Source organism: Pleurodeles waltl, chromosome 5 (genome assembly GCF_031143425.1).
Source record: "Pleurodeles waltl isolate 20211129_DDA chromosome 5, aPleWal1.hap1.20221129, whole genome shotgun sequence".
Classification (NCBI taxonomy): Eukaryota; Metazoa; Chordata; class Amphibia; order Caudata; family Salamandridae; genus Pleurodeles; species Pleurodeles waltl.
This window is the reverse complement of record NC_090444.1, coordinates 1,095,648,522-1,095,674,013: the sequence shown is the minus strand read 5'-3', so window position 1 is coordinate 1,095,674,013 and position 25,492 is coordinate 1,095,648,522. Positions and strand designations below refer to the sequence as shown.

Genomic DNA, 25,492 nt, shown 5'->3' with positions numbered 1-25,492 from the left:
ATCTATACCAACTGTGCTTTTTATGGAGGGGATACATTCTGACTACTAGAAACAGAAATGTTACATTAAAGAATAAGTGAACCATCTTACACTTCAATCATGTCCAGGTCAGGGGCGTCTGGTTCCATAGTAGCAAAAACCATAACTCCAACAATTTCATCCTTCTCTGCTTTCCTCTTCCCAGTTTTCCATTCCTGAAAAAGAAAGTAGATAAATTGTGCACTGCTAATCCATGCAGGCATTGGTTGTTACATAAAACGTACTGTTGTCAAACTCTGTATTTTTATGTCTTTTTCAACAATGTTTTTTACCCTAATATTTTCACCAATTACACTGTACCGTACGTCACTCATCTCAGAAGAAATACAATGATCACCAAATCTTAATTTCATTTTCAAGTTACTCACATCAATTAATGTATCTTAACAAAAGTGTGATAGGATAGAACATAAGGAAAAAGCTGTGAACATTTAATCAAATATCAAGAAATATTGGCATACATTATTTTCATAACATTTCCTAGAATAAAACTGCTAAGATGCAAGCCGAATATGTTACACATTTCAAATGACCTAATAGGTGACACACGGTGGTTGTGGACCTTCCCCAAAGGAATTCAGTCATAAATGCAATCCTGTCATAAATTAGAGTCTACAGCATTGGGAAGGTAGGTATTTAACATCCAAGTCTGATGGAATTGTCATAATTAGAAAACAAAATCAGCAGACACTTTTACAGAAGACTGGTGTATTAAGGCAACATATACGAAGTCAAGGTGAAATAGTCAACCATATGATTTTGGGTTGTCTACTCCTGACCTATTTTTACCAAATGTCTTAGCTGCATTCTGCTTCTATGGTGGTCTGGCCTTACTCTGAGGTCTCTGAAAGGTTTAGAAACAAGATGCATACTAATAGCGCTCTATGTTCATCTGGATTGTGGGTGATGAAATTATTTTCTATGTCAAGGAGCCCATCTAGTATCAGCATGGTTAGGCTTGATTTGATATTTTCCAGCATTCATCGCTAAACTTAGTGTATTAAACCCCTAAAAGGCTTGTCAATTACTTTTGCCTTTAACCCAAATCTGGATCACGGAGGAGCTAGCGCTGTGAAGTAATGGTTCTAGCTACTGAATCTGACAAACCAACTACTGCCCTTAAGACCAAACTAGAGAGCACTTTATGTATATTAATGATGATTATGTGGCCCTCCTGCACTTAATTGTGTGTTTGAATTTTCATAGGGATTGCAAAGAATCTGTTACTTACCTGTAACACTCGTTCTACAGTATTGGTACCTTTCATATATTCACATGCTTGAATCATTTCCTGTCGGTGAAGTAGGAGTCCCTCTGTACAGCAATAAACAGTTATACCAGTCTAATAGGGCGCATAGAAAATGCAGAGTTCATCTTACAGCTTATCTATGTCCTTTTTAAAAAAAGGATCAAAGTTGACCAATCAGGCGACCGTTCCCTCAGATTTTCTAAGCACTAGTGGGAAATACCTCACCAACTAAGAAGGAGAGTCTCTAAGGGGAGGAGGGAGGGTCGCATGTGAATCTGTGAAGGATACCAATACTGGAGAACGAGCGTTACAGGTAAGTAACTAATTCTTCCTCCAGTAGTGGCATATCTTTCACAGATTCACATACTTGAATCAGAATAGCTAGCAGTGCAATACATAACAAAAGTAGACATGAATACAATAGCAGATGGTGGGTATATATATATGAAACAGGCTCACCTTACCGGAAAGGTTGCAGAAGTACTGCTTGACCCACAGCGGTATCTGTAGCATGCGCTGCATCCAAACAATAATGCTTGGTAAAGGTGTGCTTGTTTCTCCAAGTTGCAGCACAGCATATATTTTCAATAGACACCCCAGAAAAATAAAGCCGTTGTTGTGGCAATTGCTCTAGTAGAGTGTGCTTTCATTTTTCTGTTGTACAGGCCTGCCCATCATAGAGTGGCAAAACTAGATAGTAGATTAACTCCATCTCAATACGGTAGTCTTAGAGACTGGTCTGCCTTTATTGCTATTGCCATAGGCCTTAAAGAGTTGATCAGTAGTGCGAATATCTTTAGTTTGTTGTAAGTAAAATCTCAGACATCTCTTGACATCAAGAGAATGCAGCATCTGTTCCGCTGGTGCCTGCAGATTAGGGAAAAGAAGTCTTGAGCATAATTGGCTGATTGAGATGAAAAACAGCGGGGGCCTTTGGAATAAACTTGGGATTAGTTTGGAGAATCACCATGTTGTCTTTGAATGGTAGGAAAGGTCTCCTGATAGTGAATGCTTGAATTTCGCTTAGTCTCCAAGTGAGGAATTTTAGCTCAGCTTTGTTGATTGGTTCAAATGGATGTTTAATCAGTTGGGACAACACAATGCTAGGCTGCCATGCAGGTGGCGATGATTTTATCGGCGGAAAAGCCCTGAAAAATCCTTTATGAAATTGAATGATTAATCTGTGCGACCATAAGGAAAGAGATCCCATAGTTAGTTTATAGCTGGAAATAGCGGCCAAATGCACTTTGACAGTAGAGTGAGTTAACCCAGATTTAGCTAGAGATAGCAAATATGGTGACACGTGTTCAGGAGGAGACGTGATAGGATGTACATAGATTTTTTGCACCAAATACAAAAGCGCTTCTATTTGAGTCAATATATTTTGTTAGTAGACTGAGCTGCAGCTTGTGCAAAAATACTCCAGCAATCCTCTGAAACGTCTGGGTGCTCTATCTCATGGTGCTCAGAAGCCAAGCTGATAAGTGCAGCAACATCGGGTCTGGGTGGGTGGGATGATTGTTCTTCAACAACTTCAACAACAAATCCGGTTGAGGCTTGAGTGGAATATGGTTGTCCATCGACAGCATGAGTAGTTCTGTAATTTAGTGTTGTCTGGGCCATCGTGGGGCTATGAGGATCAACTGGCATGGCTCCCTTTTGATCTTTCAAAGAACTCTGGGGATACCTGGAATGGAGGGAAAAGTGTAGGCAAAGATCCTGGACCATTGCATCAGAAGGGCATTCCCCCAGGATCCTTTTTGCGGGTACCTGCTGGCGTAAAACTGGTATTTCTTGTTCTTTTTCAATGCAAATAGATCCAGATTGGGCTTGCCCCATCAATGAAAGATAGAGTCTAGGACCAGTTGGTTCAATTCCCATTCATGACAACTCTGGGATGTTCTGCTCAAGTCTGCTAGAGTGTTGGGTGCTCGTGGGAGATGTTCTGCCCTTAAGGGAGTGTTTCTCAAATTTTTGAATGCCGCGCCCCCCTCAGTGGGGAAAATAAAATCATCGAACCTGCGTCAGAATTTTTTACAATTATTCTATCAAGTTGGCTATGTTTAAATATGTCTAGACTTATTTAGACATTGCAATTAAGTTCTGTTACCTTTTTAAAAATGCAGTAAATGTATTTCGGCTTAAAAAAGAAGTGTTATCTGCATAATGCCTCTTTTGGCCAGAGCCTGGTGCTCCCGTTGGGATCAGTTAAGGCCCCCTTAGTGGGGCCTGACCCAGAGTTTGAAGACCCCTGCCTTAGAGCCACTTGATGTGGTAGTGTGCAGCGTCAGATGGTTTGAGCTTCTTGGGACAGAATCTTGGACCATGTACTTCCTTGCTGGTTGAGGTAATGCATACTCATTGTGTTGTTTGTTCTTATCAACACAGAGAAACCTTGAACTCTTGGCAGAATAGCTTGAAGAGACAGTGCGATTCCTCGGAGTTCTAGGAAGTTGATATGCATCTTCATTTGTGTTTGAGTCCATTTACCCTGAATCTGTAGAACTTCTAAATGAGTACCCCATCCTTCTAGAGAAGCATCTGTTGTAATGATGTATTTCCATATAGGAGGAAGGAAACTCTGACAGGTGTGATGTTCACAATGTCGTCAAAGCTGCTTTCTGATTGGACCCATTGGCCATCCAATTGCTCATGGAAAGGTTGCATCTTGAGATGTGTATCAGGTATTAAGAAAATGTCTGAAGACATAATGCCCAATAGAGACTTGATTAGTCGAACTGACGCATACTTTCTTTTTGAGAGAAAATGAGCCAGAGTGGAAATTTCTTGCTGTCTGTCTACAGACCGGAATGCCATGTCGAGAGTGGCTCCCGGAAAGGTTATCCTTGTGGAAGGTGGAAGGAGAGACTTCTGGAAGCTTACTTTAAGACCCAGTGTTTGAAAAAGCTGAAGACACCTAGCAGTATCCCTCGACGCCTGCTGAGAAGAAGAAGCATTTATCAACCAGTCGTTGAGTTATGGGAAAACTTGAATGCCCGGTTGTCACAAGGGAGTTGCCACTGGAGCCAGTAGCTTTGTGAATATCCGAGAAGAGGATCGGTGACCAAAGGAAAGGACTTTGAACTGATACTGAGTACCGGCTACTGTAAACCTAAGGAATTTGCAATGGTTGGGATGGATGGGGATGTGGAAGTAGGCTTCTTGAAGATCAAAATTTTAAAGAGAATCTCTGTGATTGAGAAGCTAAAGAATCTCTTGCAGGGAAACAATACGGAAAGATTGTTTCTTCAGGTAACGGTTGTGTTTCATGAGGTCTAGGATGGGACACCACTCCCCTGATTTCTTCCTTGCAAGGAAATAACAGGAGTAAAAACCCCTTCCTCTTTGGCAATGTGGGACATGTTCTATAGTTCCTTTTGATAACCTGGCTAAAACTTCCTCACAAAGAAGACAAAAGTCCGGTTGGAAAATATGTTGTTGGTGGAGTCTAGGGTGAAAATTGAGTGAACTCCAGAATATGGCCGTGTTCGATGAGATCTAAGACCTACCTGTCTAGTTATTTTGTTCCATTGATGTAAATAAAGGGAGATTTTGGCACCCAATGGAGGTTGAGAAGGAGATATTGCCGGTACTTTGAAACTGTGTCTGTTTCTTAGTGGTGTTTCTGGAGAAAATGGGTTGCTTTCTTCTTGGTTTTCTAGAATAGGCGGCCAATGATTGATGTTGGTATTGCTGGTAGGCCGGTCGAAAGGGCTGCTATTATGATTGTGGCTGGTATCTTTGGTATCCACCACAATACAAATATGATCCAGGGCCACGTGCGTCACAAAACAGAGTCTTGAGGTATTGAAGCGATCCAAGGGATCGAGCTATCTCTGCCTTTATGAACTGCATGGTGTCATCCACGTGCTTTCCAAACAAGGAGTCACCATCAAAAGGCATATCGAGGATCTTCATTTGCACTTCTGGGTGGGACATTGTGCCTTTCAGCCAACCTAGATGTCAGAGCGCAGCCTAACCTGCCAATTGGCAGAAGCCAATGGATGCAATGTCCATTGCTCAGTCGATAATCTTGGATGCCGCTCTTTCGTTCTCTTGTAGAATATGAATGGCTTCGGACTTCTTAGTGACTGGCAAAAGATCTATATACGAGCCAATGTCGACCATAATTGGCAATTGTAACGCCCCAAAATAGCCAGGGAGTTTGCGGCACAGACTGTTGTACCTGACATCACAGTGAATCGCTTGCCCATGTTATCCAATCGCCTACCGTCTTTGTCCGGCGGATATGTTAATGGAGTGGAAGGATTCTTCGACCTTTGATGTGTGGCATGAGAAATAACCGAATGAGGTTTCGGGTGGCCGATCAAGCAAGCAGGTGAGTCCTCTAGCACCTTATGCTTTCTGTCTATCCTAGGAAGGACAGCAGTAACAGTGGTTGGCGTCTTCTTAATTTTAACACCTTCCTCCCATATATAATCAACAATTGGAATCGCTCTAATCGTCTTTCCTTGACATCATAAAGAAAGCAATCTGTTTAATTAGTAGTGATAAGCAGCTGAAAACGCTTTGTTGTTCTTTCCATCAACATGTGGAAACAACCAATATCTTCAGTCAAAGAATCTGCTTGTGGGGGTGGTGGCAGGGAAGATTGCCGGATTAGATAATCATCCCATTCACTGTTTATGGTGCGGTTGTCAATTATCTTGACTTCCTCCCTGTCTCCGTCATCATTGACATCATCACTGTCCGATGAAGCAGGGTTGACTCTAGAGCCAAAGAAATACATGATTGTGGAGTCATCCTCGGAGTAGCAGGTGGAGGAAGATGTTCTTGAGATGTATGAGGCGGTACCACTGATGGTTGTGCTGCAGCTGGTATTAGGAATACCTTGTCAATCTTGCACTGAAGTAGCTGGCACCTGGACCATGTCTGGTGGTGGAGGAGGAGGAAGATGTTGGTATTGCATTGGATAATGGTGACTCTGGTATACAGATTCATAGTAATCTTGATCCTCCTAATTGTCATCTTGATACTTTACATGTAATTTAGAGGGATTGTATGCTGTTCCAAACATCTCCTGGTCGTCATCAGTCTTGGACATCCAACAAATGGCTAGCTACAAGGGAAGACACTTCCACAGGTGACGGGAAATCAGGATGGAAGCGCTGTGGTGAGAAGACAGCCGAAGTTGTAGACAATGAAGGTATTGATAGTGTGGAGGATCTTTTCTTTGGTTTTACCAATGAAGAGGTGGATGTTTCTAAAATTTGTGCTGTCGACAGCATCGTCGATGGATCGGTCGTCAACAGTGTCACCAACAAGGTGGCCGTGGACGAGGTAGTAATCGACTGTGTCATCGACAACGCGTCTGTAGGCGGTGGTACCGATGATGATGCCGTCGTCAACAGTGTCGGTACAGTTTTAGTGGTAGTGACCGTAGTCGTTGAATCAATGGACCTTGTCGACGTTGTAGTCATCGTCAACAAAGTGGTCATTGTCATTGCTGATGTCGTCGACGGGTAGCTAGTGACGGTGAAAGCGTCATCGGGCTCCTAATCACTATTGTTGACAATGATTTTAAGGTTTGTGGTGCTGAAGATGTAATTTTAACAGTGATTTTGGGCTTTTTTTTAAACTGGTTCCGATGAAGATTTAGGCTTCAACAGAAGGCCAGAAGAAGGAATAGAGGGCTCAGATTTTGAGCCAGAAGAGACCCTTTTACGTTTTTCTTCATGTGAGGAGCCATTTGCAGATACATGATGGGTCTTTTTTAATGGTTTTGTGGCTTTATGAGGGGAATCATGCCTAGAACTTTCCCTCCTCTTGGGAGTTGGTGAGGTGGTGGAGCACTCACTACCTTCTTCCTCAGAAACAAGAGCAGTCTTGGATTTGAGCTTTTGGAGCTATATTAAAAGTCTTAACTCACAATCCTTGAGGGTTTTTGAGGAGGAAGTTCTGCATATCTTGCAATCCTCACCTTATGTGCTGAGTGAAGACAATATATACACTCCTTATTAGGGTCTTTTAAATGTAGTCTTTTCTTGCCACAGGTAGCACATGGCCAGAAAAGTTCTTTTTTAACCAGATCTGACATATTGTCAAGGAAAATAGATGTCTGAAGATCAGGAAACCTGAAGAAAGTCAGCAGACCTCTGGGAGACTCTCTCACACATGACGTGCAGTGAAAATCTGAGGGAAGATGCCTCTGCTGGGAGTGTTGTAAAGGGTGCTGTCGCCTGATTGGTCATTGGTCAAATTTGGTCCTTTTTTAAGAAAGGACATAGGCTGTAAGATGAACCCTACGTTTTCTTTGCAGCCTATTAGACTGGTCTATACTGCTTACTATTTTACTGTGGGACTCCCACTTCGAGCATGTAAATCTATGAAAGATATCCCAATACCGGATAATCTTCATTCCCAGATCCTCATTTAGATTGTTAAAGAATGGGAAATCCCTAAAACTAGTTCAATGGCTGTTTACCACTATCTTCCCAACTGAAATTGCATCCACTCTTGGTATACAGAAGCAGGATATCCAAGTGTGCATGCTTACGAGACCAGTAATGTGTCGCATACATCACCAGTTAATCAGGGTGGGGAAACCCCTGTGAAAGTAAGCAGTCAACATAGGGAGACTTGTCATTTTCATTCTGCTTGGTCTGAAGCATGGTTTCAAATGACTACCATTCTGGGATTCAGTAAGACCTCCACACCAAGAAAAGTGAAAAAAAATAATAATAATTACCTTCTGGAGTCAACTAATAAATTCAACTCCTCCTCTTTTCTTTAGAACCCGAGAAAGCCATAAATTCATGAAGTACAAAGGTTCTCGGAGGTACAACATCATCACCAAAGGACAGTGCCATAAACTAACCCTATACATCTCCAAAATAAGGACAATCTCTTCTTCGGTCTAGTTCCACATATGCCTTCAATGCTTCCAATGGATAAATAAAAAGATAAAAAAAAAGTGAATGTGCTGTTTTATGACAATCTCTTTTTGAAATATGCCTCAGTCTCTCACCAGATAGAGTAAACTCTAGAAAGTGTGAGTGCAGACCTTGCCCTAAGTCCATCCGCTAAGAAATCTAGCACGCATCCTTTACAATGCCTTCGGCACAACACTTCACCTCTCTAGCTAAATAAGCTAAAGTGTTGTGTTTTATGTTTTATTTTTCTGATTAAGAAACATGTGTGAACCAAAAGTGGTGATTTACCAAGATATTTGGGACAATAAAATGTGAGAATTACACATAATGGAGATAATGAGAATTTGGTTTCCCATAGAGCCTATACACACTATTGCTAAACAAAGCAACCATAAACAAAGAAATTGTCAAAGCAAAATTAAAAAACAAAAATCACAAACTTACATGCTTTCAGAGCACAAGAAAATGATATGCTACTGTTAGACCTGGCATCCTTAGCATGGTTTCCCCGGTCTTTTTGCCTCTGGTTCCTGTATTTTTGACTGGGTGCTGAATATTGTTTTTGCTGGTTTTGGTACTCTGGGCATTTTACCACTACTGACCAGTGCTAAAGTGCAAGTGTTCTCTGTGTAAACTGTATGTATAATTGGTTTTGCCATGATTGGCACATTTGATTTACTAGTAAGTCCATAGGAAAGTGCACTAGATATGCCCAGTGCCTGTACATCAAATGCTACTAGTGGGCCTGCAGCACTGATTCTGCCCATCACATGAGTAGCCCTGTAACCATGACTCAGACCTGCCACTGCAGTGTGTGTGTGGGTGCAGTTTTAAACTGCCAATTCAACCTGGCAAGTGTACCCACCTGCCAGGCCCAAACCTTCCCTTATTATACATGTAAGGCACCCCTAAGGTAGGCACTAGGTTGTCCAGTGGGTAGGATGCAGTGTATGTTAAAGGCAGAACATGTACTGATGTGTTTTACATGTCCTGACAGTGAAATACTGCCAATGTCGGTTTTCCCTGTTGCAAGGCCTCTCTCTCTCATAGGTTAACATCAGGCATGCCTTTTAATACCTTTTAGGTGCGGTTTCCGAATGAGAGCAGACAGAGATCTGAAGTTTGGGGTTTCTTGAACTCACAATTTAAAAACACATCTCTTGGTAAAGTTGTTTTTTAGATTGTCAGTTTGAAAATGCCACTTTTAGAAAGCTGGCATTTTCTTGCTTAACCATTCTGTGCCTCTGCCTGCCTGTGGAATCCATGTCTGGGTCAGACTGACAGTTGGGCTGTTTGTGAATTCCCTCTAGACAGTGATACAAAGGGAGCTGGGGTGTAGCATGTATATCCTGATGAGTCTCCTGGCCTAGAGTGGGGAGGGAGGAGCTGTCACAAACCTGAAAGGTCTGTGCAGGTCCTCACACAATGCAGTCTCCAAACACCTGGTGTTTGTCTGGGGCCAGGCCTGGGCAAGGCAGGATCTTGTCAACAACTGAGACTTTCCTATGACGTTTGTCTACTTCAATGGCAGAAAGGACTATAAGTAGTGGACTCAAAACCCCAGATTTTTAGATTACTTCTGGATAAAGAGGAACCTCTGCCAAGGAGAAGAACTGAAGGAGGAGTACTGCCCCTTTGCCTGTGAGTGTGCTTTGCTGGGTTGGCCTGTAGTTGCTGCTTCTGCCTTTTAGAGGACAAAGACTGGACTTTGCTGTGTTTCCTGCTTGTGAAGTGTCTCCAAGGGATTGGACTGAGCTGTCCTCCTGTTGTGAAGTCTCAGAACCATCAAGGACTTCCTCTGCAAACACCTGGACTCTCTTGCTGAGACTCCTACCCTGCCAAGTGGTGCCTAAGCCAGTCCCTGGGCCCTTGAAAGGAGAAGCTGGTGTACCAAGACTGAAACTCACACACAGGAGCCATGCTGCAGAAAAATCGACGCAGCACCTGCTTCACGGCAAAAACATCAACGCATCACCTGCATCCTGGCTGGGAAATTGACGCAACACCTGTGTGTGGCTGCTGAAATCAATGCATCACCCACGCAGCACAGCTCATCACCACCCTGTGCTAGAATTTTGTCACGCATTGATGCTTAGCGTCAAAATCATTGTGAACCTGCACGGACCCGAGGTTGCCGGTCCAGAAATCGATACATCGCTCTTCTGCAGGAGAGAAAAACAACGCATCGCCTACCCAACCGGAAAAGAAACAACATATGGCTTCACTTCTGAGAAAGGAATTGACGCATCGCTGACTTTTCCAATGCACGCTTACCTGTGAGGCTTTATTTTTTTATTTAAACACATTTTATTGTTGTTTTAGTGTGTGGTACAATAAACTGTTTTAATACTTTGCTTACATCTCAAGCAACATATCAACTATAGTGATTATATAATAGTAATATGCACTAGATAACGCCACCCCCCTTTGGTACATTTCTCATCATAAGGTTTCCCCTTCTCTGTCCTGTATTATGTAGGGAATACATAACGTTCCTGTCCTTCCCTCTCTATTCGTTCCAAGCCTCCATTTATCTCTGCTGTGTTGTCCTGGCTCTCTTCTAACCTTCCATCACAAGTTCTGGAGATCATGGTCCTTCCTCGGGGTCCACTTCAGTCTATCCCATCTCCCAGTTCCCCCGTATCTCCTCGTATTTTTTTTATTGCCTCTATCTCTGTATATTTCTTTTTGCAGTATTCGGCATCTGTCCATACCCTCCCACCATTCATCGTGGCCTAGTGCTATCCCCGATCCCCATCTTCTGGCTGTGTCCCTTTTTGCAATCATACCTCCTAGATTGATAAGTAGTTTTTGATATCTGGTGTGGTCGGTTTAGCCCCACACCCCCAGTGTCATTAACTCCAGTGTCATTTCTAGGTTAGTCCCGTTGTTTGTTCCGGGGTCTTCCCCACTTTCTTCCAGAATCTGGCGTCCCTGGGACAGGTCCACAACGTATGGTAAAATATGCCCTCACTTCCACATCCCCGTAGACATTTATCATTTGCTGCCCTCCCTATCTTAAAGAGCAGAGGCCTCATATAATATACCCTATATAGTATTTGAATTTGTATTGGTTTGAGGAATGCTGGAATGGCAACTTCGGGCCAGGAATATTAATGCCTCCGTCCAGTCCTCATCCTCCAGTTCCTCACAGTCTCTTTTCCATCTCTCCCATAAATTAGATAGTGAGGGTTATGTATGTCTCATAATTGTACCATAGGTCTATAATACTAGTTTCCTTTGTATCTCCCCCTATAGAAGTCTCATTTCTAATGGGGCATTTTCCTGTGTTTCTTCTTCTGCGGGGATGCTATGTTTCAGAGCCACCTGTAGGCAGGCGTATTGTAACCATTGTGTGTCTGACATTTGGTCTTCTTTTTTGAGGTGTGAAAAGGGTGCCACCCCAATTGCGTCCCACATGTCAGCTAAATACGTTATCCCTATATTGTCCCAGCCTTTATAACCTGTTAAGATACTTATCTTGGGTAGTCCGGTTTCTTCCAATAGGGGTGTTTTGGGGGTCAAGCATGTGGCCCATCCCATTTCTCTGGTGAGATGTTTCCAAGTTTGTATGACCGTTTTTTGTTACTGGTCTGAATGCAGGGATCAATTTACCCCGTATAGCCAGTGCAGGTAAATGTTCCCTATGCATAATTTCTCTGTACCTTTTAAACGAAGGGTCATCTCGTGAAGCAAAGGCCCAGTGATTTATTATGCTTAGCTGTGCCGCCTCGTAGTACTTCCGAATATTTGGCAAGGCAATGCCCCCCTCATATTTTGATCTTTGTAGGGTGTGCAGTTTGATTCTAGGTTGCCCCCCTGACCACAGTAATGGGCGTACTAGAGAGTTTGTTTTGTGAAAGAATGCATTTGGAATTGGGTATGGGGAGTTGTGTAAAACATAGAGGAAGCGAGGTAGAGCCATCATCTTGAAGAGTGCTGCCCTAACCATCAATGAAATCAGGAGGGTTTCCCAGTGTTTAACCTTCATTTTGAATCTCTGTAATAGGGGTTGTAGGTTGGTGTTGTAGTGGAGATGGAGTCTGCCGAATATCCAGATGCCTAAGTATTTGAACTTCTTTAGTTCCACTCTAACTGGTAACGTTGTTGTCTGATCTATCTCCCATGCCCCTACTGTGAACAGTAGAGATTTACCCCAATTTCTTCCAAATCCGGATACCTCCCCGAAAGCCCAAAAAATGTCTCCCAGACGGCCCAGTGAAGAGGATGTCCGATTCTTCTCATTGCTATTGGTGGGCCATCCTCTAATCAGTGGGTCCATTCTTATCCAGTTGGCTAGTCCCACGATCGCCAATGCAAAAAGCATCGGCGACAGAGGACACCCCTGCCTGGTCCCCCTGTGAAAGTCAAACTCCTGTGATGTGTATCAATTTACTCTAATTTTTGTGGTGGGCCTTTTATATAATAATGCAATCCATCTCCATAATTTCGGGCCGAACCGCATCTTGGCCAGTATGCAGAACATATATCTCCATTCTACCAAATCAAATGCCTTATTGGCAACTAGGGAGAGTATTGCTCTTCCTTTAGTCAAATGCGTTATTAGGGCCAGGTTATTATGAAGCCTCCGGTGGTTCAGGGCTGTAGATCGTCCCGGTATAACCCCCGTTTGACTTGGATGGATTAGGGTCGTCATCACCTTACTCAGTCTGACTGCCAGTGCCTTTGCCAGTATTTTGGCATCGACATTTAACAGCGAGATTGGGCGATAGGAATCCCCCTGGTCTCTGGGTTTGTTTGGTTTGGGTAGGAGAATAATCATTGCTGTTCTCATATCTGGCGGAAGTTCCCCGGTTTTCAACAGCTTGATATAATGTCGCATGCAGGTGTGGTATCTGTCCCTTTCCGAACTTCTGAAAAAACTTGACGGGGAATCCATTGGGCCCCAGTGATCTCCCTTTCTGTAGTTGACCTAGCTCTGCCATAATTTCTTCCTTGGTGATCTCCTCTTCTAGTTCTGCGGTTTGCTGCGGGGATAGATATGTCATGGGGCAATCAGTTATAAAGATACCTATTTCTGCCTCTGGAATAGTTATGCGGGATTTATAAAAATCATCTATTTGGGCAGCCATTTCCTCAATTATTTCTTTGGAATGCCTTATTAGCTCTCCTTTTGCTGTCCAAATTTCCCTGATATGGGAATCACTTTGTTCCTTCTTTCCCAACCATGTTAGCAGTTTGCCTGCTTTGTTCCCCGCCTCATATAGCCGTTTAATTTGTAATAGGTATTGTTGTCGTACTTTGTCTCGGGTAGCTATATTGTATTCCTCCCTTATTGGTTTAAAAAATGTTTTAATGTCTTGTGTCGGTTGTGTTGCGTATCTCTGTTCTAGAGTTATACGTTCAGTTTCTAGTGTTGCCATCCTTTTCTCTCTTTGCCGTCTTTCCTCTGCCTCTCCCGCTATGATCTCCCTTCTGATAGTAGCTTTATAGGCCTCCCACAGGATTACCAGGCTTTGTACCGACCCCTCATTTTCAGTAAAGTTGTGCTGAGTGGCTTGTTCTAGGCCCTCAACCACCTTTGTATTTTGTAGTTGCTATGTCTGCATCAACGATCCTTTTCCTGGTGGTCGGGGTCCCAGAGACATTGTCATCTGTAGTGGAGCATGATCAATAATCCCCCTAGCTTGATATTCCACCATTTTAATTCTTGGCAGCAGGTCTGCCATGATCAAAAAATAGTCCAATCGAGAGTGAGTGTCGTGGACAGCTGAATAGTATGAGTATCCCTTTTCCTGTCTGTGGAGAGATCTCCACGAATCACAGAGGCCCACTGAATGTGTAAAACCCTCCAGTTTCCCCTGTTTGGACATCCTGTCCTCGAATAACTAGTTCTAACCATTTCCACACCCATCATCATCTTTAAACCACTTCCCATTAGTAGTGATGCCGGTGGAGAGGTTGTGAGTATTGTACCAATTTTTTTAAGCACCTCTCCCTGCAGACCCGCGGGTAGGTATACATTAACTAACAATATAGGCATGTTTTTATATGTCCCTGGTATTACTATGCACTATGTGAAATGGAAGTCCTTTTTTAATAAGCACTAGGGAATCTCTGGAGCAGGATGTAAATTGTGTGTGTCCCATTCATTTGTATTTACCCCTCTCCACAGCTTCATGCTGTTTATCGACTAGATGGGTTTCTTGCAAGAATATTATGTCTGATTTGTATCTAGATACAGCTTTATGTACTAGGCTCAGCATATGTTTATTTCCTAATCCATTCACGTTCCACGTGAGGAGAAATAGTTTTTCGTTACCCATAGTAATGGTGTCATCAAGGGTAGTCTGTTTTTATTTATGGGATTGTCCTCCGTTTATTCCCCATGTCCTTTGTACCGGCTTCGAATTCTTGTTCCCCCTTAGTTTGAATTGAACTGTAAACCATTCCACCCAACTTCCCCCTCCCCCCCCCACCCTACCTTACCGTGATTGTAGAACTAACCACCCCCTCAATTCACGGTACATGTTTAACCAAACCCCTGATTGGAGACCCTTGTTCCCCATTGTATGTCTTTCCGAAGCGTGGATCGTTGCAATGGTCGTAATTTCTCTTTCATTCTTCATTTTCTGCTGTCCCATCTCTGGGGGATGTATGGAAGTGAGACAGGGAAAAACAAAGGAGGCCCGGTGGCCTCCCTGATGTCATTCCCCACCCCCTCTCCGCCCATTGCCGCTGGGCCTTAGTCATAGTTTTGTTTATTAGTGTTTTGAAAAAGTATTTGTTAGCCCAGCATGTCTGCTGTCATGGGGGTCACCGGAGGCAGCGGATCCATCTCAGATTCTGTTGCGGACTCCGATTGTTCTGTTCCAGTTCCGGTGCCTATGGCTATTTTCCTCCATCTGTCACTCAACCGAATCTCTGTTGTCCCCCTAAGGTCCTGGACAACCTTAATTTGCGCAGCCTTCTATGTTCCTGAGTCGGTATGGCGGTGGGTCCCGCCCAGGGCCCCCCCTCTGTTATTTTTTGCCTATTGTCCAAGATTTAGCGCCCTCTTTTCGAAGTCACTTGCCGTGGCTAAGACCCCGCGTCTCTATCCATTCCCAGGCCTCTGGAGGCGATCCCAGGAAGTGTGTTTTTTTCCCCCCATTTTCGATCCAAAGTTTTGCCGGGTACAGCAGTGCGTATTTTAAAAGGTTGTGATTGAGGACCTTTTTGACTGCAGCGAATGCTGCCTGTTTCAGTACCATATTCGTGTGGTCTGGGTAGATGTTCATCTCTTTACCTTTGATTTTCCAGGGGCCCCTTTTTCTTGTCTCTTGGAGGATCAGATCTCTGTCCCCTGAAGTTCATTAATCGCACTATTATCGGTCTTGGATATGCCTCCGGCTGCGGCGGTGTTGCCGGGATCCTGTGGGCCCATTCCACCAAGAAGAATTTAGTGGGTGTGCCCCCCAGCACCACATCACTCACCCATGTTTCTATGTAGAGTTCTAGTGATCTGCCTTCTGTCTTTTTGGGGACTCACACCAGGCGTATGTTGTCTCGCCGAGACAGGCTTTCGGCATTCTCCAGTTTCATGACCAGTGTTCTCATTTCATTGTTCATGAGTGTGAGTTTCTGCATGAGTGCTTTGACCTGCGGGTCTGTCTCACCCATTATATCTTCTGTTGCTTTAACGTGATCTTCCAACTTGTTGCGGTCATCACGCAGGAGACCTACCTCCCCCGCCAGCGTTGCAATTTGATTCTCCAAGGCCGTCTTGGATTCCTGTATAGCCGCCAGGATCGCTTTGGTGTGTTGCATCAGTGCTTCATCCCCTCCGGCCGCCTCTCTCATAACATCCCTTGGTGAGGGCCCGGTTGTCATTTCTTTACCAGTCCTTTGTTTCCCCATCTTCGTCTGGGAGGAAGAGGGGGCAAGTGATCACCCCAGGGTCTCCATTCACAATTTCCACTGTTGTTCAGTTGTTGCTACTCAGTCTCCTGTCTATACCGTTTCCGCTGCAGTACGTGAGCGGGTTCTCTCACTCCCCCGCCCGTTCCGGACCGCTGTGTGTGTTCCCAGGCGTCCTTTTATTGTGCTGCACTTCTGCTACCTTGAGTACCGCTGTTCCCGGCCGCCAACTTGCCAGCTAGTTAGCTGGGCGCTTTAATTTCTCATGCGCTATCTAGGCATCTGCGGCCATCCATGCCTCTCCGGTTGTCCAGCTCTCCTTCACCCTCCAGCGTCTGGAGACTTTATGGGCAGCAGACAGTGTCCCCAGCTTAGGCACCCTGCGTAGTTTCGTATTGGGCTTGTCGCAATACTCCTCTGTGTGGTGTCCCAGGGTACCTTCTTTGCTTGTTTACATTATGTTTACTTTATGGGCCCTGTGGGAGATGACAGTAGTTTTTGCGTCCTTTCCTGCATCAGGTCCCTGTTATTCTCTATTTTTATGCCTAGACGCAGGAACTTCCTGTCTTATGTCTCCCCGAGTGCATTGCTGCGTCTCCGGGTTTTGAGGCCTCTCGTGCCATCACTATCCCACTTCTCTCCGGTAACACCGGGCCCCCGGGCGCTTTTTCAACCCCTCTCCACACTATTAAGCGCAGTGATGGTTTCTGCCTCCTCCCGCCTCTGGATCCAGTGCCGGTATTCTCAGGTTTTTCATAGGCCGGGTCTGCTTCCATCTAATTTTGTTTGCCTTCTCCCCCTGGGGATCCTCTCGGGCCTGTCCTCCGTGGCCCTGAAAATGGCAGCCGTTCTTCCTCGTGCCCCCGGACTCACCGTCTTTAAGCTCATTGCCGGAATGCCTTAGGGTCTTCTTGGGCCCTCCCAATCTGGATCCAGAGGTGGGGGGAAGGGGAGGTATACTCCGTCAGGTCGCGGCCGTATTTCTTCCTTTCCTCGGCAGAGGCGGGTCGGGCATCCGCGCGGGAGCCGCAGCCCTGGGCCTGTCTCAGTGCGGCCCCCGCGATGCCCGTCGGCACTCCTCTCTCTACTGTGTGCCCTCTTCTTCCTGCGCTGCAGGTTCCCCTCGGTCCCTAGGGGCCCAGGATCTCTCCTGTGGGGTCGGGTTGGTGCCCCAATCAGGATATTTGCCCCTCTGTTCGGGACTTGGCAGCAGGAGTTCCGGACTACGCGTCCTACTCCATTGCTGGCTTGGCCACACCCCCGGAGGCTTTATTTTTGATGCAAACTGGGTACTTTGTGTAAAAACAACTCATCCATTGATTTTTATGGATTAAAACTCTTTTTAATTTGAAAATTCATAACTTTACTTATGTATGCTAGATTTTTGTTGTTTTGGTCCAGTTAGATTCAGATAAATATTGGCTATTTTTCTAAACAGGTGTGTTGTCCATTTTGTAGTGTTTTCACTGTGTGAGTTGGTACAAATACTTTACACATTGCCTCTGAGATAAGCCTGACTTCTTGTGCCAAGCTACCAAGCAGGTGAGCAGGGATTATCCTAGGTGTGTATCCCCCTTACCCTGACTAGAGTGAGGGTCCCTCCTTGGACAGAGTGCAAACTGACTGCCAACTACAGACTCCATTTTTAAGAGCTACAAACTGTAATGTTTTACCCTACCAAAGGCAGAGGACAAATGTCATAGATCACAACCCTGAGTTGACAGAGAAAACATGCAACAATTGGATATCAACTCTGTAGGGAAGAAAGGGTAATACAGAAAAGAGATGTGTTAAGGTGTCTTATCGCACTTCCATCAGCAAAGGAGGAAACAAGGAGCCATTTTGTTACTCAACCTTTGCAGTCAGGGTCTTAGTCTTTCATTACGGCCCCTATTTTTACCTGGAAAGAGGAACCACCTTTTCACAACTTTAATCCTCACCACCACTTCACCATAGCCAGTGGTGGAAATTCCATTAATTACAAGGGCAGCCATGGATAAAAAAAATGGGTGGTGCAAACATCAACATGCTGATGTCCTTGTTCTGCCTGGTGACTCGGCCTGGCCATCTGGTGAAATCCATACCTCTCAGACACCCTAAGGTCTTGGTGAATCCCATTAACTATTGTTCATATACAGCTGGGCAGATGACCCAGTGATGACGTGCCCGGACCAGGACAAGCCTGTTTCAGCCAGTCTGAGGTCATTTGAGGCTGGGCTGGACCGCTACAGCTAGGCAGATGACCCAGTGATGACGTGCCCGGACCAGGACAAGCCTGTTTCAGCCAGTCTGAGGTCATTCGAGGCTGGGCTGGACCACTACTCTAGTATTGGGCCTTTTTTTTTTTTTTTTTTTTTACCATCGGCTCAACCCTGACTAAAGTGTTTTGCATAAGGATCACCTTCCAGGCTCGAAATCACACTGATTACAATGAGAAAGAGGAAATCTACACATAAGAAAAATAGTAAGGGAATTACCACCTTTAGCACAATTAAAGGCTATCTCACTGGAACCAGCTGACTGATTAATAATGAAATTGTTAGATACAGCTGCTGCCTTGTTATTTATCCAGCATCCAGCCATTATGCTCCCTCAGGGCTGGATTGTTTCAGGCTGGTTTGTTTGCTGGTGTAGGCCTTTTAGTAAGTTGTGGTGGACAGACTGCAAAGGACCACTGCCTTGGCCTGTGACCTTCATCCCCAACATTGTCTGCTGGGAAATATTGTTCACCCTAAGAAGCATCAGATGGCTTACTTGGAGGAGGGTGCCATCACCTGGATAGGAACAAGGGCCCATATGGAGGAACAATGGGTTTGCAATGTGACGTAATGGGCATTAGCTGAAGAACTGCACCTCCAATGTGCACAAACGGATGCAAAACTACATGGGGAAATGGAGGTCTGGGGTGCTCTGCAAAATTCTCAGGGAAGGAGGAAGAAGTGCCCAAGGATGAGTAGACTAATAGTGAAGAATCTTTATCTAGTGGGGAGAGCCAGGGGCGCACTGTGTGAGGGTTGTTGGCATATGTTACACCCTGTTAGCTGGGTGGCCTATCAATCTTGATGTTGAACAGCTGTTTACAAGTCATTGGTGCAAAGTTTGCTGTAATGCTAGGAATGATACCATACAACATTTTGTTGGACATGATATACTGTTCTTTGTATTTTTGGAAACAATAAATCAAGGATTTTAAAAAAAAGAATGAAATGTTAATGTGGAAGAAAGAATTGGGGTTCCCCAACTCACAGTAAATGAGGCTCGCAAAAACTCACTGGCATCTATGGTCAGCTAAGAAGCTTTGCCTTTGAATGTCTTACTGCATGCTATGATTCCTACAATTAATGGAAATTCATGCGCTTTTAATGCCTCCTTAATTACTACTACTAAATCCCCTTACTTGCTGTAAGCTCTCCCCCAGCTTAAAAGAAGAGAAACAGCCCAGAGTGACCGGAGTAAAGGAATTTCAAGCCACATCTAAGCAATTTTCTCTAGGTAAAGACAGCTGGGATGACTTATGGATAAACAGGAAAAGGCCTCAAGAAACTGATATATTAATAAAAACAATTGGGCAAACTGATGGACAGGCTGGAGAACTATATGAAGACCTTCTTAGTTAATGTGAAATGTAAACTTATGCATTTTGAGTCCGTTGCAGTTTTTTAAAAAGTGTCTGACTGGACCGACTAGCCAAAATATGTTAGCTTTTAATGATGATCACTCTCTATCTGGTCCAGTGGAACAGGACCTAGCAAAGGGGCGCAGGAGTAAGTCTTATGCATCAAGGTGAACATCTACAAATGTTGATCAATGCTGTGTAGATCTTGATCACTTAAACTGGAGGTTTATTCTAGCCAGGAGGAAGTGCACGCTCCTCCTCACAATTCCCATACTGATACTCTGGGAAGTGTTAAATAAATGCAATGATCTAGATCAGGACTATGGCTTTAATGCGCAATGTAGTTTTCACCTATGGCCTAAGGCAACTAAATAGGTTATATTTTTCAAGGGTGTTCTGTTACTAAAGTCCACCACTCTTGATACTTAGTGGGATGTCAAAAACAAAGTGGTCTACTGATCGTCGAAAAGGGTTAGTAATGTCCAACATCTGTATAAGGAAATCCTAAGTGTGAGAAGGGTAAAGTGGGTTGGTGAATATAGAAAGACTAGCAAGGGAGATTGCAGTATTATAAACTTCTCCTGTCCTTGCTTTGCCAGAGTCATATTATTAACACTAAACAATATGCAAATCATGGATACTTATAAGAGAGGGAAAATTGATGCTTTGCCCTTGGGTCACTTTTATAAACCAGAGCTATTTGTTACAAATACAGCGTTTCTCTTTTCTGAGGGAAGAGGATGTTCTTTAGAACAAAGACACACTATTGCTGTAAGCAACAGGTTTGCTCCCCAGGATACATTAGAGGAAGTAGGATGATTCTATGGCATAGAAAAGATAAGCCCCTTACCTCTCCCCGCTGCTATGAATAATCTGGAAAAGCTCAGTGGCACCCCTAGTTGTTCATACTTGTGTAGTGTTCCTCCCACACTGGGCTGAGGTTTTACTTATGTCATAGAAAGTTGCAGTCTACCGATTGGCAGAACTGCATCTCAAAAGCACAGATTATATTTAATCAAGAAAAATGCATGGTCGGTAAGATTAATGTGAATGTTTGTTTCATCTTATGTTACTCCTCCATACCTTCCAACATAGGCAGGGCTAAGGGTGGTCTTATTTTAATCTCAGTTTTATTTATATCTAAAGTGAAACAGGTGTATCTCAGTTTTATTTATATCTGAAGTGAAAAAAATGTTTGCAGGTCCCCGGTGCTAATCGTTTTAATGTCTGTAGAAAACAACTCTGATATTTTAGTAATAAATTATGGAATAATACATTTGATGCCACCCGGGCAGAAGTAACATCTCTGAATGTTCTTCCTCCACCCAAAGAGCTCTGTGGATAAGTGGACTCACACTAGGAGGTTCTGGAGCATGTTTTGCTTAGTTCATACGGCAATGCATGGAATACCATGCTTATTTGGATATAATTTCTCAACGGCTGATGCCCAATGCAAATGTAGTGATAAGTTACCTCCTACCTTTATTGGGAGGGCTGTTAGGAGTACAATTAATTATATTCTGCTAGCACATAATCCTCAAGTGCTGCCTTCAGGGCTTAATATGACAAAGAACCGCTTGAGTGATCACAATCCCTTGGTTTTAACTTTATTAAGGTGTACATGGATGAATATTGAATTGCCTAGGTCTCAAAAATGCTGTTGTAGAAAAGCAGAATGGGATGTGTTTTAAATGATCTGGTGTTGATCTATCTGTTATTGCGTCTTTAATAACAATAAATAGGCTGGATTTTATGATCTGTCTAGATGGAGAAGCGGACCCTGGACAAATTATTCAAGCCAATGAAATAATCTCAGAGTCAAATGATTTATTACTGGTAGGGAAGAAAAGGGCACAAAACAAACATCTACAAGTCGGTTCAATACAGCCTGTAGAAGGGCATATAAATAGATAAAAGATGCCCTTCACTCATGCCATAGGAATATGGTTATTATTCAATAATGCAGGCATGAGTATAAAAAGTATAAAAAGGTTCTAGTCTTGAGGAAGAGGGAGTTACAAGAAGCCTGGACTAATTTGGCACAGGCCAGACTACAGATGTGTCCCTCTTCTGTAGAAATGTAAATAGTTCCTTCCTTAGCATAGATAGAGTTTTGGTACATACATGTATTAACCATTTTACTTTGCTCTTTCATCCCTCTGCCATTTCTGATACTTTCTTTAACAATAAATGTGTCTCCTCCCTTATTCTTGTTACTCTTTTTTTTAAAAACAAATTAAAGCATTATTGTTAGGAACTGGAGAGTATGAGAGAACTGCAAAGGACTCAGAGAAAATCATAGTTAAAGTTATCTATCGGTCCATGAACGAGATAGGATTCAACTACACACGTACACAGTTAATAATACATTCCACAGGTACATCTGTTTGCGTTTTCATTTGGGGATTGTTCACCATATGGTTGTAGTTCCAAAAACGGGGTAAAGATGTACGGACAAACACCTTTGCCCATATGATGGGAAGTTAGCATTACACCTTTAAAAAATATATATTAAACAAAGGAAGTACTTTTTTTAAATCGTTACTTGCTAGTAAGAAATTTAGTAATTACAAAACTGTTTTTTAAATCTGTGTAAGCTTAATGATGCCTTAGTATGTAATACAGTGGCTTGTTACGTGATTGGGGCCATTTGAGTGAGGAAAAGTTTCACTATTTTAGAATAGTGATTTACTGTGCGATTTGACTGATATGTTAATTTTGTAACTTTTAAACATGTATTTTACTGATGTTCTTTTATGGTTTATTGTGAATAAAGCAAACAAATGTTTGCTTAGGAGAGGAACACTCCCTACATCCAAGGCCTTTGTGTTCTCTGGCTGGAAGAATACACATCACACTCCAGGAGAGCCACTAACAGCTATATGACGGTGGACAATGGCAGAAAGGTGCATTTGTTCTAGGCAGAAAAATTGTCAACTTTCTAAAACTGTCATTTTTAAAATAGTAATTTAATATTCACCATTGAAACAAGGTTTAAATTACAATGCAAATGAGTGGAAGAAACATTTCTCTAGCTGTTCCAAAACTGAAGTGATCACTTATTAAATGCAATATGGTTACCCAGTGTTAGTTTATGGGAGGCGATCCTTGCTCTGCCAGGCCATAGAAACACTTAAGTATACATGCCCTACTTTTTTAAAAACAACTCACCTTGCCATATGAGCCTTTAGGACCAACCTGAGAGGTTACTTATGGGTATTAAAAAGGAAGGTTTAGTCCTGGAAAAAGGTGTTTTTTTGTACCAGGTCGGATGGCAGACATGGGCTGCAATGGCATGCCTGGGGCCTATTTTACAGTGCTACTTTAGTGGTTCCCACAGTGAGTGCTGCGGCTCAACAGTATAATTTAATCTACAGGTCCTGGGTAAAATCAGTACCATAAACTGGGAACTTATAGGTAAAGTAAATGCCACAATTAGATATATACCAACGTTACCATGTTTGGGTGGGGTTTGGCGGTGGGGGGGGAGGAGTACAGGCACTTTACCACAGGTTAGCAAGAGTAAAGTATGCAGAGTCCCAAAGCCAACAAAATTGGGTTCAGCAAAGGAAGGCAGACATCTGGTGTGACCCTGCAGGAGGGACCTAGTTCACAATATGCCAGATAATTAGAAATATCCCTCATCCCAACCTTTTAACTGGCCAGGAAGTGCGAGGTGGAAACTTGGAGCAGGATGGCTGCTACCTCCAGTTCAAGGTTTAAACAAAGGTCTAAGGTTCCTCCATCTGTTAGTTCAGGATGAACAAATATCTAAAATATCAAAATTATGCAGGGGGGAAAAGTGTGCAATGCAACGGAATGAGCTAGAATTGTGGTTAATAGGGTCATTGAATTTAAACCCATAAACATACACAGCACCTATTTCTAAATTAACAACTATTGAAGCAATCAGCACTTCAAGGCTCCTTCAGACAGGATCGGACCTATTTATCTAAGAGACCCCCTCCCCATTAGTCTCACTTAGAAAACCCTAGGTCACGTTTTTCTCTTTCTGCACCTCTCTAGTTTGCGGGATCCCAAACTATGATTAGAAATACTTAAAATAAGGCTCAAGTGTAACACAGTCTTCTCATGTCTGGAAAATGATGGTGTTTCCCAATGTTCCCTAAATAGGTGTTCAATATGTCATATTTTGATAGATTGTCTGTTTTAAAAAAATCAGTTTGAGTTAGATTTTTAAGCCTTTCTTTCTAAAATATCAAACAATGCTATAAAAACAAAGCAATCGCACGGCTGGCGAACATATATTTTCTTGATGTAGCTATAGAAGTAGCTGATTTTCGACATGGTATTAAAAAGATAGGGCTGTCGAAAAGATAGCACTGTAGTATTTGACTGCCATTCTGTTTTTGTCTTTGAATGTTGCTATCTTATTGTATTTTAATTGTGAAGTATGTTTTACAGACATTGGTACCAATAAGCTTATAGTTTTACTACCCTAATTTCTCGAATCATACCTATGTGAGGTAAAAGTATTAGTAAACAATTCAGCTAAGATAACTATTATTGTTATTACTTTAAAAGTCAATAAAGCAGCAAAAATAAGCCAAAGTTGCTGGAGTGCACAAATGAAAAAACCCAAACAAAAAAAATACTAATCTCTGAAGGAAATGCCTTAGACCAGGCTATGAAAACATGAAAGATCAAACTATCACGTTATTAAGTTAAACTGTGAATAGTTCAAAGACAGCACACATTAAGGGGAGGGCAAGTTAAATCTGTTAGACCTGGAGTGAATTGCACATTTTTTATCCTTTTAATTATATTTATGTCAGCTGATTTAGAAGCAACAGAAAAATAGGACCAGAAACGACATTACATTTAATGTTGGCTAGCAAAAGAGGTATGATAAGAATTGGCTATGCTACCCATCAGTATTCTACCATAACAAGGGTTACGAAGGTTTTGTTGTAGTACAAGAAAAAAGTAACATTTGCTACAAGTTCATTTGTATCAGAAATTTGAGATAACTATAGCATGTGCATGATAGAGCCATGTATGCCGAGGTCTGTCTTTCTAATTTAGGCACTGGTTTTACAGACATAAATACAATTTCAAGAAATAACTTTATTCAGTATGTTTTGAAAATAGCTGGCATTCAAATGTTAAATCTGTTTCAAATTATGTGTGTAGTATTTGTATGGTGCCAAGGTTTCTGGGCAGCCTATGGGGGTCATTCTAATTCTGGCGGGCGGCGGAGGCCGCCCGCCAGAATTCCGCCCCCATAATACAGCCAAACAGAAAAACTCCCTTCCCACGAGGATGCCGGCTCGTAATCGAGCCGGCGGTGTGGGAAGGTGCGACGGGTGCAGTAGCACCCGTCGCGTATTTCAGTGTCTGCAAGGCAGACACTGAAATACCTTGCGGGGCCCTCTTACGGGGGCCCCTGCCGTGCCCATGCCATTGGCATGGGCACGGCAGGGGCCCCGCGACCCCCCCTACCGCCATCCTGTTCATGGCGGCTTTCCCGCCATGAACAGGATGGCGGTAGGGGGGGTCAGAATCCCCCATGGCGGCGCAGCAAGCTGCGCCGCCATGGGGGATTCTGAGGGCAGCGGTAAACCGGCGGGAGACCGCCGGTTTACCCTTTCTGACCGCGGCCAAAGCGCCGCGGTCAGAATGCCCTGCGGGGCACCGCCGGTCTGTCGGCGGTGCTCCCGCCGACCCTCGCCCCGGCGGTCGAAGACCGCCGGGGTTAGAATCAGGGCCTATATAGGTTAACTTGTAAACAGGAGCGGCTCCTCTCCTAAGTCAGAGGAGTGTCACCCCACTGGATTGTAGAAACATGAAAAGTAAAGTGATGACAACGCTATG

The 25,492-nt window shown here is 43.4% G+C and overlaps 1 protein-coding gene across 2 annotated transcripts in view; it reads right to left on the bottom strand.

The window, feature by feature from the left end:
• SNX9 (sorting nexin 9) overlaps positions 1-25,492 on the bottom strand; it is an 844,750-nt gene that overhangs the window by 341,649 nt on the left and 477,609 nt on the right. For both annotated transcript variants that reach the window (XM_069235304.1, XM_069235305.1), the window contains one exon: positions 91-194. In XM_069235304.1, coding sequence (XP_069091405.1) covers positions 91-194 — 104 coding nt within the window. The remainder of the gene's footprint in view (positions 1-90; positions 195-25,492) is intronic.